The sequence below is a fragment of the Heterodontus francisci genome, chromosome 15, assembly GCF_036365525.1.
Source record: "Heterodontus francisci isolate sHetFra1 chromosome 15, sHetFra1.hap1, whole genome shotgun sequence".
In the NCBI taxonomy this organism is placed as follows: domain Eukaryota; kingdom Metazoa; phylum Chordata; class Chondrichthyes; order Heterodontiformes; family Heterodontidae; genus Heterodontus; species Heterodontus francisci.
In genome coordinates, this window is record NC_090385.1 from 30354229 (window position 1) to 30369757 (window position 15529).

The 15529-nt window shown below is 40.7% G+C and overlaps 1 protein-coding gene across 1 annotated transcript in view; it reads right to left on the reverse strand.

The window, feature by feature from the left end:
* Nucleotides 1–15529, reverse strand: part of LOC137377404 (uncharacterized) — a 74270-nt gene that overhangs the window by 10985 nt on the left and 47756 nt on the right. The window contains exons 13-16 of the mRNA XM_068046984.1: nt 13394–13463; nt 5798–5948; nt 5073–5181; nt 2493–2551 (exon numbers count right to left, since the gene is read on the reverse strand). Coding sequence (XP_067903085.1) covers nt 2493–2551; nt 5073–5181; nt 5798–5948; nt 13394–13463 — 389 coding nt within the window. The remainder of the gene's footprint in view (nt 1–2492; nt 2552–5072; nt 5182–5797; nt 5949–13393; nt 13464–15529) is intronic.

Here is a 15529-nt window from a genome sequence, read left to right on the forward strand (position 1 = left end):
GCAGGGTCTGACTCAGGTCTCTGGAATTTCAGCTAGTATAAATACAGGAGGTTTTGCTAATACACAAAGTCCAGCTTGGTGAAGTACTGCTAGACAGACTATTTATTTAATTTGGTAAATGAGGGAATTCAGTGCAGTGAGGGAAGAGGTGCTGGCCTTTTGCAGAACAAAGACTGGTCTGAAAGAGGGAGTGGGAGACAGCAAGGCCTGAGAGCTGAAGTCCAGAGACCTTAATTAGGTGAGTAGATAGGGGAGTTTTAATTAAAGGTTTCCTTTTTTCCCCTCTAAACTAGGGCAATAGTTTAAACTAGTACTGGAGAGATATAAGTACTGTATTAAATTTACAGCTTAATGAGTTAAACTACTTAAATTAGTTGCAAATAATCATTGAGTGATATTTCTAAACTTGAAAACTTAATTAGTTAGACAAAATACAATAGAGAGATGGCAGGGCAGGTGATGTATTGCTTCTGTAGCAGGTGGGACCTGGTGGACAGCAGTCTGATCCACAGCAGCAACCATATCTGCAGTAACTGTTTGCAGCTTGAGGAGCTTTGGTTCAGAGTTGATGAGCTGGAGTCTGAGTTTTGGACACTGATGCATCATGGAGGGGGAAGGGTATCTGGACACTTTGTTCCAGGAGGCAGTCACACCTCTTCGGATAGGTACTTCAGATTTGGACGTGGTCAGGGACGTGCGACTGCGAGTGAAGCAGATATGGGGATCCTGAAAGTAGCACTGGAGGAGCCTCAGCCCTTGCACTTGTCCAACACATTTAAGATTCTTGCAGCTTGTGTGGATGAGAACAGGGACTGCAGGGAGGATGAGAAAACTGGCCACAGCACGATGGTGCAGGTGGCCATTCAAGTGGGGGGAGTATAAAGGAATGTAGTAATAGTAGGGGATAGTAGAGTTAGGAGGATAGATGCTGTTCTCTGCAGCTGAGAGTGTGAGCCATGAATGCTGTGTTGCCTGCCTGGTGCCAGGGTTACGGACATCTCCTCAGGTTTAGAGAGGAATTTGGAATAGGAGGGGAAGGATCCAGTTGCCATGGGTACACATGGGTACCAAAAACATAGGTAGGACTAAAAGAGGTGCTGCTGAGGGATTATGAGCAGCTAGGGGCTGAATTAAAAACCACAAAGGTAATAATCTCTTGATTACTGCCTCAGCCACAAGCAAATTGGCATAGGGTAAATAAAATCAGAGTTGAATGCATAACTCAAAGATTGGTGTGGAAGAAATGTGTTTTAATTCATGGGACACTGGCACCAGTATTGGGGAAAGAAGGAGTTGTACCTTTGGGATGGCCTTTACTTGAACCGTGCTGGGACCAATGTCCTGGCGAATGTGTAACTAGGGCTGTAGAGAGGGCTTTAAATTAAATAGTGGTGGGGAGGAGTCACATGAGGGGAGAATTAGAAAGTTGATGAGAAAGAACAGGGCAATAGTACAGAGTAGCGATATGGGTAATGGTAACCAGAGTGTGACAGGAACGGACAGAGCATACAAACATAAGCCTAATGGTAAAAAGACAGAATTAAAGGCTCCTTTTTTTTAAATTTAGAGATACAGCACTGAAACAGGCCCTTCGGCCCACCGAGTCTGTGCCGACCATCAACCACCCATTTATACTAATCTTGCATTAATCCCATATTCCTACCTTCCGCTCAATTCCCCTACCACCTACCTATACTAGGGGCAATTTATAATGGCCAATTTATCTATCAATCTGTAAGTCTTTGGCTGTGGGAGGAAACCGGAGCACCCAGAGGAAACCCACACGGTCACAGGGAGAACTTGCAAACTCCGTACAGGCAGTACCCAGAATCAAACCCGGGTCGCTGGAGCTGTGAGGCTGCGGTGCTGACCACTGCGCCACTGTGCCACCTGTTCCTTATCTGAATGCCCACAGCATTCATAACAAAATGGATGAATTGATAGCAAAAATAGAAATAAATGAGTACATGATAGCCATTGCAGAGATGTGGTTGCAAGATGACCAAGGCTGGATATTTGACATTTCAGAAGGATTGGAAGAAAGGAAAAAGAGGTGGTGTAGCTCTATTAATAAAGAATGAGATCACTACAGTAGTGAGAAATGATCTTGGGTTAGAAGATTAAGATGTATAATCAGTTTTGGTGGAGATAGGAAATAGCAAGGAAAGAAGTTACTTGTAGGAGTAGTTTATGGACCCCCTAACAGTAGCTACACTGTAGGACAGAGTATAAATCAAAAAATAATGGGGGCATGTAAGAAAGGTACTGCAATAATCGTGGGCAATTTTAATCTTCTTATAGATTGAACAAATCAAATTGGCAAAGGTAGCATTGAGGATAAATTCTTAGAATGGTACATTCTGAAACCAACCAGGGAACAGGCTATTTTAGATCTGGTAATGTGTAATGTTATGACCAAGGTGGGAAGAGTGCACTATTAATTCTGTTAATTCATCACAGGTCACAGCATATCAATAAATTTTCCCACTTACCGATGCAGCCAATTCGATACCCTATTTGTCCCCCAGAATAAAGCACACCAACCAGGTTTCTTTAATCAACAAAAAAATAACCATTTATTATAAAACCAAGTCTTAACCAATAATGAAGTAAATCTATACATGAATTGAGTTATTAAAGATCTTAATTTTTCCCCTAACCCTCATGCACACGCACATACATCCAAAAACCTGTTAACTGGGAAAAAAGGGATTTAGCTTTACAGTTGTTTCATAGGAATAGAAGGAATTTAAAAAAAGCTTAGATTGTAATGATCTGGAAGCAAGTTCTTTGGTTTGACAAGGTGTCCCAAAGTCGAATAGTTGGATGCCACTTGAAGTCTTTCCAGGTGAGGTTGATGCACAGTCTGTGATGGGTAGGCGTTCAAAGAAATTTAACTGTATAAGACTTCACATCGGTCTTTCATCAGGGTTGTAGCAACAGGTGTCAGTTCTCACATTCGATGCAAAAGCCCTTTTTTAAAGATGCAAGATTTCTGCAAATTCAGGGTTTGTTCAAAAATGCAGGAGGCAACAGGACTACTTCATTTTTGCTTTTCGAGAGTAAGGAGTCTTTCCAGTGAGGTAATACTTTTCTGGTTCTTCTGATCTCCAGGCAGGTCCAAATCAAATTCCAATTGCCTGCTTTTGTCCAAACCCACTGGTTTTTAAACAGTTCAAAATGAAACCAAAACCTTCCAGAAACAAATCACATGCCAAGTCATAAATTCTCTCTTATCACAACAGAGGGTAGCTCTTGGGTCAAACCCCCCCTGCTGGTTTCCTTGAAATTACCTGCTTTCCAGTCCTTGTTTACCAGTTCAACTTTTGTTGAACGTCCTTTCAAAACCTCCATAAAGTTCAGCTATCTCCAGATGTCTCAATGTCCACTGAAATCCTTTTCAGTTCTTTACAAAAATATAGAATCCCAAGTTTTAATACAAAAAAAATGGAAATCCTCATAAGAGTAATGAGACAGGATTAATTAATGATCTCTTAGTAAAGGATCCTTTAGGCAAGAGTGATCATTACATGATTGAATTTCACATTCAGTTTGTAGGTGAGAAACTTGGGTCTGAAACTAGTGTCTTAAAGGTAAATAAAAGCAATTACAAAGGCATGAAGGCAGAGTTGGCTACAGTGGACTGGGAAAATAGGTTAAAAGGTAAGACGGTAGACAAGCAGTGGCAGACATTTAAGGAGATATTTCATAACTCACAACAAAGATATATACTTTTGAGAAAGAAAGACTATGAGATGGATGAACCAGCTGTGGCTAACTAAGGAAGTTAAAGATGGTATCAAATTGAAATAAAAGATGTACAATGCTGCAAGATTAGTGGTAGGCCATAAGATTGGGAAAAGTTTAGAAACCAGCAAAGGATGACTTAAAAAAAGGGAGAAATTAGAATATGAGAGTAAACTAGCAAGAAATATAAAAACAGACAGTTAGAGCTTCTACAAGTATATAAATAGGAAGAGAGTAGCTAAAGTAAGCTTACAGCATAAGACTGGAGAATTAATAATGGGAAACAAAGACATGGCAGAGATTTTGAACAAGTATTTTGTATCTGTCTTCATGGTAGAAGACACAAAAAGCATCTCAATAATAGTAGAAAGTCAAGGGGGAAAAGGGAGGGAGAAACTTAAAACAATCACTATCACTGGAAAAAAAAATACTGGGAAAACTAATGGAACTAAAGGCTGACAAGTCCCCTGGACCTGATGGCCTGCATCTTAGGGTTTTAGAAGTGGCTGCAGAGATAGTGGATGCATTGGTTACTCTTCCAAAATTCCCCAGATATTGGACAGGTCCCAGTGGATTGGAAAACCGCAAATGTAATATTTCTATTCAAGAAAGGAAGGAGACGGAAAGCAAGAAGACAGAAAGAAAGAAACTATAAATCAGTTAGCCAAACATTTGTTGTTGGGAAAATGTTAGAATCCATTATTAAAGAGGTAGTAGCCAGACATTTAGAAAATCATAATACAATCAAGCAAAATCAACATGGTTTTATGAAAGGGAAATGGTGTTCGATGAATTTATTAGAGTTCTTTGAGGATTTAATAAGCAGGGTGGATAAAGGAGACCCAGTAGATGTAGTGTATTTGGATTTCCTTTAGGCATTTGATAAGGGGCCACGCAAAAGGTTACTACACAAGATACGTGCTCATGGTGTTGGGGCTAATATATTAGCATGGATAGAGGATTGGGTAACTAACAGGAAACCGAGTCGGGATAAATGGGGCATTTTCAGGTTGTCAAACTGTAACTAGTAGGGTGTCACAGGAATCAGTGCTGGGGCCTCAACTATTTACTATCTATATGAATGACTTGGATGAGGGGACAGATTGTATTGTAGCCAAATTTGCTGACAATACCAAGATAGGTAGGAAAGCAAGTTGTGAGGAGGACAAAGAGTCTGCCAAAGGCTATAAATAGGTTAAGTGAGTGGGAAAAAAATTAGCAGATGGAGTATAATGTGGGAAAATGTGAGGTTGTCCACTTTGGCGGGAAGAATAGAGAAACAGAATATTATTTAAATAGAGAGAGACTGCAGAATGCTGCGGTACAGAGCGATCCAGGTGTCCTTGTACATGAATAATGAAAAGTAAGCATGCAGGTTGTCACAGTCCTGTAGTTTCATGGTCCTGTAGTTTTTTTGGGGAATATGCAGTTTGCCTTTAAGAATAAGACTGTTAAGAATAAACTACCTGAGAGTTATAATGATTTTTTGTCAAAGGGGAGAGTAACTCCGTATCCTGTAAGTGAGGCAGGAAAACCTATCATTATACTCAGGGATACAGGAGCAACACAAACACTCTTGTTGGGGAAAGATATGAGGTTTTCACCAGAGCGCGCATTGAGCACTAAGGTTTTAGTTAATGGAATTGGCGGGGAGTATATACCTGTACCTTTGTATAAAGTACGCCTAGAGAGTGACTTAATATCTGGGATAGTAACTGTAGGTGTTGTCCACAGTTTACCAGTAAAGGGAATTGATCTACTCCTAGGAAATGATTTGGCAGGATCAAAAGTATCAGTTTCTCCTATGGTTACAGAGGAACCCTGTGAAATTAAGGAAACGGAGCAATTACAGGAGCAAGTTCCAGGAATATTTTCTGCGTGTGTAGTTACCTGAGCAATGGCTAAACAGGATCCATTGTCGGAGGTAAAAGGGGCACCAGAATTAGATAATCAGGCATCTGAAACCTTATTTGGGGATTTAGATAATCCAAATGAGATGTTTAACAGATTGTCTATCATTGCAGCACAGTAAGCCGATCCAGAGATCTACCAAATAGCACAGATGGCTCTGCCAGAAGCTGAGGCGAAAGGAGTTCCGGAAGGCTATTATACGGCAAACGAAGTTTTGAGGAGGAATTGGAGACCACCTCATAGACCAGCCGACGAAGACTGGACAGTTGTTGAACAGATAGTGGTACCACCTAAATATCGCCAAGGATTACTAAGGTTAGCATACGACATTCCTTTTTCGGGACATAGGGGAATTCGGATGACCAAATCACACATGGGCAAACATTATTACTGGCCAGGTCTTACAAAGGATATGAGACAATTTTGTAGGGCATGCCACACCTGTCAAATGGTGGGAAAACCACAACCTACCATAAAACCAGGGGATGAGGTATTAGTGTTGTTACCGTCACAGGGAGAACCAGTAAAAGCACGTTTCAGTGGCCCATATAGAGTGATCAAAAGAGTGGGTAAGGTAGATTACTTGATTGACACCCCGATCGCCGGATGAAGAAACGGTTGTGTCACGTTAATCTGCTCAAACCATATTACCGAAGGGAGAAGGATAAGCCAGTACAGGTAGGCCATGTAATCAGGACTGTGGAGAAGGAAAAGGATAGCGAGGATAAGGCAGAAGTAGGCCTAGGAAATTGTCAGAGAACCTCCAACTATCCAATCAGCGAATGCAGAATGGCTAGGAAAATTAAACAATAGACTTTTACACTTGGAGGCAAAACAGCGTGAAGTCCTAACCAGGGTTTTCACGATGATTCAAAATGTTTGTAGGGACAAGCCAGGATGTACAACCTTAGCCACACATGATGTGGGTATAGGGGAAGCCATTCCTTTAAAACAACATCCTTGTTGCTTAGGTCCAGACAGACAGGCCCAAGTGGAAGCAGAGGTACAATGCATGCTGCAGGGGAGCTTAGTTGAACCGAGTCAGCACAACTGGAATTCACAGATGGTCTTGATGACTAAACCTGGTGGGACGACTCAAACTTGCATAGACTCTAGAAAAGTCATTGTGATAAAGAAGGCAGACTCCTACCCAAATTCTCATTTAAAGAACTATATGGACAGAGTGGGCAACACAATGTGTCTTAAAGAGACAGATGTGTTGGAAGGATACTGTCAAACTCATTTGACATCCCAGGGTAAGAAAAAATCTGTTACACCAGACAGGATTTTCCAGTGTCAAGTGATGCCACATAGGTTAAGGGATACTCTGGAAACTTCTCAGAATAGTGAACCCAGTAGTGGTCTGTGCTCCTAGCTGTGCAGCTCACCTGGCTGAGATGTTGGACAATAGGGACACTTGGAAGGAAAATACAAAACAATTGGAAGACGATGCTTGGAAATTTAAAGCCGAAATGTTCTGGTGGAACTTTTGATGTAGTCTAAACATTTTTTTTAGAAATGTGTATATCTGTAAATGTGTGGGAAAAAAAATGTTTGAATTTTTTCAATTTTTTTTAACCATTGGAATGAAATGCATTTCAGGAATGGCAGTTCATTCTGCTAGGGGCGGTGGTGTCATAGTCCTGTAGTTTCATGGTCCTGCAGTTTTTTTGGGGGGCAATATGCGGTTTGCCTTTAAGGTTTGCAGAGGATCAGTATTGCTTTAAGAACCAGCAAGCCTCAGGAGTTATAGAAAGGTGCATTTTCAGTTGCGGTTAGAAACAGCCATTTGGAGACTGTGATTCAAAGGGTGCATTCTCGTTACCATAGATACAGCCCCTGGGAGTGAGTAGCAAGCGATACATTTATTACAATTCAATTTTGAACTGGCTTTTATTTGAAGACAGTTTGTTCTAACAGAACACAGACAGAGGACACAGACAGCTGTGGTGTTTCACACCTGAAAAAAGAGCTCTCAACCATTTAAACTGAAGGAATAAGATTTTAGTCTGTTTAATTATTATCTCTCAAAATTCTAAAAATTTTAAGCCAAAACAAAGGTCTCTGGTAATTTGAACTGAAGAAAGGGAAGTTAGACTGTGACAATCTTTTATCCCTCAAAAAATTGAAGTCCGATTGATTCTATCGAAAGTGTTCGCAAGCCGTTAATTGTTGAAATTCATCACCGAGGAAGGAAGCATCACCTATTGCTGAAGTTAGACTACGGACTGTTCTATGTGGAAGAACCTTTTTCCCCATCAGATGGCTGTGAGGACTTCAAGCAACATTCTGAGAGGACTTCAAGCAACATTGGACTGTAAATTTGCAAGGACTCTAATTTTTTCCATTTTAAATGTTGTTTATATCTTCATAGTGTTTAAGAATTTAGTTCTTCTAATTAAAGAGTTAATTTGTTTGGTTTGGTTAGCCTCATTTGGGGGGTTAATAGATGGTACGATTTGGCTGGGTCTTTCTTTAATTTGGAAAGTTTTAAATGATATGTTCGGCAATCTGTGGAGTGACAGGACTGAATTATTAGTGCGTTTCTCCCACCACAATCAGATCGTATATTTTGATTGGGGGCTTTGACTGGAGCGGTCGGTCGTAACAAGGTTCAGCAAGTAATTAGGAAGGCAAATGGTATATTGGCTTTTATTGCAAAGGGAATGGAGTTTAAAAGCAAGAAAGTCTGGCTACAACTGTACAGGGCTTTGGTAAGACCACACCTAGAGTATTGCAGTGTACAGTATACAGTTTTTGTCTCCTTACATAAGGATGGATATACTTGTATTGGAGGCAGTATAGAAAAGGTTCACTAAGTCGATTTCTGGGTTGAAGGGGTTGTCCTATCAAGAAAGGTTGAGCAGGTTGGGCCTATACTGATTGGGGTTTAGAAGAATGAGAGGTGATCTTATGAAACATATGATGCTGAGAATATGTTTCCCCTCGTGGGGGAATCTGGAACTAGGGGGTACAGTTTCAAAATAAGGAGTCTCCCATTTAAGATGTAGATGAGGAGGAATTTCTTCTCTCAGAGGGTTGTTAATATTTGTAATTCTCTACCCCAGAGAGCAGTAGAGGCTGATTCATTGTATATATTCAAGGCTGAATTGACAAATTTTTGAACTACAAGGGAGTCGAGGGATATGGGGAAAGGCAGAAAAGTGGAGTTAAGGCCACAATCAGATGAGCCATGATCTTATTGAATGGCGAACAGGCTTGAGAGGCCAAATGGCCTACTCCTGCTCCTATTTCTTATGTTCTTATGGTCTAAAAGTAAATCAGAAGCACCTCACCTATAAGTCGGATGGCTGGCCCTTTAAGTAATGCTAGTGGGGTTTTGTCGTGCAGGTGAATGCATGTGAATGCACGTGAGTTAATAGGAGAGGGCATTAACTGAACCTGCATGGTCCAAATTGGCAGAACGTGAGATAAATCAGTTGAGGAGGCTGATCGACATTACAATCTGCCCACTCTCCATGCTTCCAGCGCGCACACGGCAAGCCATGCTAGCACACTGACAAACGGGGTCATGTGGGCCACTTTGGATGTGGGCGGAAGCGCTCTGGTCGCCATTATCTCTCTTTTGGGTTTCTATATTGTGGCACCGGTGGTGCTACGGAGCCCAACTTTCTGGCCTTTGTTCCTCTATTGCCCTGTTCAGGTTGAAAAAAACGACGACGTTAACAAAACTAAAACTGTAAAAACGGACTGTGACATTAGAGAGGAAATTGACTTTAACAGCAAGCATTCCTGTAGCAGCCTCATTAAGCTACTGTATACAGGTAATGGCCAGGACCAGTGTCACTTAAAGGGATTGTTAGAAACAGATCTGAGAACATTGAAACTCAAGGCGTTAGCAGATTTGCGGCTATAAGCTTTACTACAATTATTCTTTCTGCTCCCTGGTCATAATCTTCATTAATGCCTTTCTCCACCCTCCCTGCACCTGCCCAGGTCTTCACTTTAAGCCATTGCTGCAGGCCCATGTTCCCTGTCTGGCCCGCTGGCTTCTCCACCCTCCCAAAATGGTAAGCTGCCTATCAACACAGGAAACACATGGGTTGCTTACTATCAGTGACACAATTAGTGATACCAATCTTGCCTCTGAGTCAGAAGGTGGGTCAGGACCCAGTCTAGCGAATTGAGCATAAAATCAAGGGTGGCACTCCAATGCAGGACTGAAGGAACTCTGCACTGTCAGAGGTGCTGTCTTTTGGATGGGATGTTAAAATGAGGCCCTGCCTATCTTCTCAGGTGGATATAAAGGATCCTGTGCTGTTATTTTGAAGAAGAGCAGAAGATTTCTCCCCAGTGTGCTGGCCAACACTAATCCTTCAAACAGATTATCTGGCCATTATCTCATTGCTGTTTGTGGGACCTTGTAGTGTGCAAATTGGCTGCTGCATTTCCTACATTACATAAGAATATAAGAACGTAAGAAATAGGAGTAGGAGTAGACCATTCGTCCCCTCAAGCCTGCTCCGCCATTCAATATGATTGTAGCTGATCTTTTACCTCAACTCCCCTTTCCTGCCCACTGCTGATATCCCTTGATTCCCTGAGAGATTAAAATCTATCAATCTCAGTCTTGAATATACTCAACAATGGAGCATCCACAATCCTCTGGGGTAGACAATTCCAAAGATTCACAACCCTCTCAGTGAAAAAATTTCTTTTCATCTTAGTCCTAAATAATATACCCCTTATCCTGAGGTTATGCTCCTGTGTTTTAAATTCCCCAGCCAGGGGAAACAACCCCTCAAGCCCCTGCAGAATCTTGTATGTTTCAAGGAGATCCCCTCATTCTTCTAAACTCCAGAGAATATAGGCCCAATTTGCTCAGCCTGTCATCATAGGACAACCCTCACATCCCAGGAACCAATCTAGTGAACCTTTGCTGTACCACCTCCAAGGCAAGTATATTCTTGCTTAGATATGGACAGCAAAACTGTGCACAGTACTCCAGGTGTGGTCTCATCAAAGCCCTATACAATTGTAGCAAGACTTCTTATTCTTGTAGTCCAATCCTCTTGCAATAAAGGCCAACATGCCATTTGCTTTCCTAATTGCTTGCTGTACTTGCATACTAACTTTCTGCATTCCTTGTATGAGTACACTCAAGTCTCACTGAACAACAACATTTAAAAGTTTTACACCTTTTTAAAATATATTCTGCTCTTCTATTCTTACTACCAAAGTGAATAGCCTCACACTTCCCCACATTATACTCCATCTGCCACCTTGTTGCCCACTCAGTTAACCTGAGTATATCTCCTTGCAGCCTTTTTGTGTCCTCCTCGTAGCTTACATTCCCAATTAACTTTGTATCATCAACAAACTTAGATACATTACTCAGTCTCTTCGTTTAAGTCATTAATATAGATTGTAAATAGCTCAGGCTCCAGCACTGATCCTTGTGGCATGCCACTAGTTACAGCCTGCCAACTTGAAAATGGCCTGTTTATCCCTACTCTCTGCTTCCTGTCCATCCATGCTAATATATTACCTCCAACTCCATGAGTCCTTATCTTGCATATTAACCTTATCAAATTCCTTTTGGAAATCCAAGTATACTACATCTACTGATGCCCCTTTATCTACCCTACTATTAATATTCTCAAAAATCTTGAATAAATTTGTCAAACACGATTTCCCTTTCATAAAACCATGTTGACGTTATCTGATCATACTATGATTTTCTAAGTGCATTGTTAAGACTTCCTTATAGATTCCAGCATTTTCCCAATGACTGATGTCAGGCTAAGTGACCTGTACTTGCCTGTTTTCTCTCTCCCTCCTTTCTTGAATAGTGGAGTTACATTTGCTAAGTTCTAATCCACTGGATCTGTTCTAAAATCTAGGAAATTTTGGAAAATCATAACCAGTTATCCACTATTTCTTTAGCTACCTCTTTTAGAATCATTGGATGTCGGCCATCAGGTCCTGGGGATTTATTGGTTTTTAGTTCCTTAAGTTTCTCCAGTACTTTTTCTCTGTTGATATTGATTACCTTAAGTGCCTCACTCTTATTAGCCCCAATAACCAATTATGCTCTATTTCTGGTATATAATTTGTGTTTTGTACTGTGAAGAGAGAAACAAAATGTGTTCAATGTCCCTGCCATTTCCTCATTCCCCATGATAATTTCTCCTGTCTCTGCCTCTAAGGGATCAATGTTTATTTTAGGTACTCTCCTTTTTATATACTTGTTAAAGCTCTTACAATCTGTTTTATATTCCTGGCTAGTTTACTCTTATATTCTATTTTTTCCCTTTTCATCAACTTTTTGGTCGCCCTTCGCTGGTTTCTAAAACACTCCCAATCCTCAGGTTTACTACTATTCTTTACAACATTAGAAACCTCTTCTTTTAATCAAATACTTTCCTTAACTTCCCTAGTAAACCACGGATGGATCTTTCTTGCTGAGTTGTAGTTTTTTAAATGAAATGTATATTTGTTGAACATTTTGAATTGTTTATTTCAATGTTTCCCATGTTTTTTTTAGCACCATACCTTTTAATCTATTTCTCCCTGTGTCTGCGTGGGTTTCCTCCGGGTGCTCCGGTTTCCTCCCACATGCCAAAGACTTGCAGGTTGATAGGTAAATTGGCTATTATAAATTGCCCCTAGTATAGGTAGGTGGTAGGGAAACATAGGGACAGGTGGGGATGTGGTATATGGAATTAGTATAGGGTTAGTATAAATGGGTGGCTGATGGGCGGCACAGACTCGGTGGGCTGAAGGGCCTGTTTCAGTGCTGTATCTCGAAACTAAACGAAACGAAACAATCAACCTTGGCCAGCTCTCCTCTCATACCTATGTAATTTGCAGAATCATAGTATCATAATGGCACAGAAGGAGGCCATTTGGTCCATCGAGTCCATGCTTAAGTTTAAGACTTTTGTCTGGGACTGGAGTATGTCGCTTTCAAACTTTACATGTATTTCAATTGTCTGATGATCACTTTTTCCCAGAGGATCTTTTACTATGAGATTACTAATTAAACCTGCCTCATTGCACAATACTAAATTTAGGAGAGTTTTACCCCTAGTTAGTTCCACCACATATTTTTCCAGGAAAATGTGTGAAAATATTCGACAAAGGCATCTTCCAGACTACCTTTGACAACTTGATTTGTCCGGTCTATATGAAGATTAAAGATCCCCACAATTATTACAATGCCTTTGTTACAAACTTCAATTATTTCTTGCTTAATGCTCTGTCCCAACAGTATAACTACTGTTAGGAGGCCTATAGACTACTCCCACCAGCATTTTCTGACCCTTGTTATTCCTAATCTTCACCCATTACAACAATGACTACATCCCAAATGTACTTAATTGGCTGTAGAACACTCGAGAACATCCTGAGGTTAAGGTGCTACATAAAGCCTTTCTTGCAGTTGAACTTAAATTAAGCCTAACCATCAAACTGGTTTAGACAACATGGGATGGGTCTTGCGATTACTGTGCTCACCTCCTGCCCAATGCATGCCAAAAACCAAACTTGAGACCCTGGAATAGAAGCCCTTAAGCAATTTTCCCTCCCTAGCTGAGGAGCCCAAGTCCAATTGTAGTGTCCCCTAATGTTGCTTCAAACTGAGATCAGATAACTCAACACAAACTGGGGATCAAACCAATCACCTCATGATTGGTGTGACTGAACAACTCATTGGATAAATTCACTGAGCCATCAAGGGAGAGCCTACATTATTATTTTTTTAAAATCAAACTATTTCTTGTTCAATGTTTTCTAATGGATTTTGTTTGTGGTCTGTTTGTTGACATTCTTTAATGAAGTAGCTATGAAGTAATCAAAATTCAACAAGAATATGTGTAGTACCAATAAATACCACATGGTGGCATTAAGTATCAGTTTAGATAATTACTAACCTATTCTAACTTTACAGCTTACTATAGCAACCAACTATTATAAATTTATACAGTAAAGTGTCGCATAGGGCAAAGTAATGGATACAGTGTTACTGGATAATGGCATAGCAGTGTTACATGTATGGAATGGATAATGTCAACGCTTATTTATAGGATGACCAATAGATGGGGTGGGGCGGACAGAGTGTGGGTTAATAGATAGGAGAGTGTTAGTGTAACTTCTCAGGATTTTTTTTTTCAAAGGATTTGGGAATTAGTTATTTTGAAGTGTTGTGCTTTAAAACAAATTGATATCTGGCAAGTTTGAAAAACTGGAGGCAGCAACCATTAAGACAGTGCTTGTTTGTTAATGGGCCAAGCATTGAAGATATGTACTAAAGCTAGACAAGGCAGTTTGTGGAAGCTACTTCCAGTTGAGATAATGAAAGAATATTGATTCCTCCCAGCTTCATTGAGACAGCATGACTCCAATTAATAGCAAGAAAAACAGGAGATAGTTTCTTCAGACCCACACTCGAATGGGTGAGGAGAGGTAGCCTGATTTGTCATGCTGCTTGTCTGATGCCCAGTATTGGATGAGCAGAAATTTTCTCCAATTGAATACCAAAGCCATTGTCCCTGCCACAAACTCTGTTCCCTAGCCATTGACTCTGTCACTTTCCTTGGCCACTGTCTAAGGCTGAACCAGACTAATTGCAACCTTGGCATTCTGTTTGAACCTGAGCTGAGCTCTGACCTATATCCTCTCCATCACCACGAGAACCTACTTCCACCTTTGTAATATTACTTGTTTCTGCCCTTCCCTCCGCTCATCTGCTGCTGTAACCCTCAGACATGCCTTTGTTACCTTTAGATTTGGCTATTCCAATGTTTTCCTAGCCAACCTCCCATCTTGCACCCTCCATAAACTTGAGCTCATCCAGAACTCTGCTGTCCATATCCTGAGTTGCACCAAATCCCGATCACCCATGTTCTGGCTGATCTAAAGCAAAGACTTGACTTTAAAATTCTCATCCTGGTTTTCAAATCCCTCCATGGCCTCCCCCTTCCCTACCTCTGTAATTTCCTCCAGCCCTACAACCCTCCAAGATATCTGTGTTCCTTCACTTTTGGCCTCTTGTGCATCCCTGATTCTAATCGCTCCACCATTGGTGACTGTGCCTTGGGTTGCCTAAGTCCCTCCCTAAACCTGTCCACCTTTCCACCTCTCTCCCTCCTCCTTTAAGATGCTCCTTGAAAGTTACCTCCCACCTGTCCTAATCTCTCCTTATGTGGCTCTGTCAAATTTTGTTTGACAAAACTTGCATTCAGGAGTGTGTCTTCTGCCTAATATATAAATATATAATGGTGTATCGTGAGGGTGTAAGAAGTGCCTTGGAACATTTACTGACATTAAAGGCACTAAATAAATGTAAGTCGTTGATGTTTCATTGACAGGCCTACAGTGAATCACTGAACCAAGAAGTTCGAGGAGAAGACCTTGCACTTGTTGGAAAAACAGAGAAAAGGAGGTAAGAAACATTTTGTCAATCAGTCAGATTTTAAACATGAAACTGTGGAACAGGCCTGGTCCTCGAGCTGGAAGCTAAGATGCAGGAAGTCAGATTATGCAATTAGAAGTTGTCTAGAAAGAAAGATTAATGCCTAAAACAAATAAGTCAGCCCACAAAAGAGAAAGGCCACATGGTTTATGACTTTATTCATCACTTTTTGAGTAGAGAAATGAAACTTGTGTCAAGTAAGTGAGGTTTATTTATTTATTACACCTGTAAAATAAACTATTTGTATCTGACCATCTCACAAAAGAGATTTTTCAGTTCAATTACTGAGAAATTGGGGAATTGTCATTATTGCAGGTGTGAAGGCCCAATATTCAGTTCAATTTGCAAGGATGTCCAATTCTTACACCCTCACGATACACCATAATATATTTATATATTAGGCAGAAGACACATTCCTGAATGTAAGATACTTGG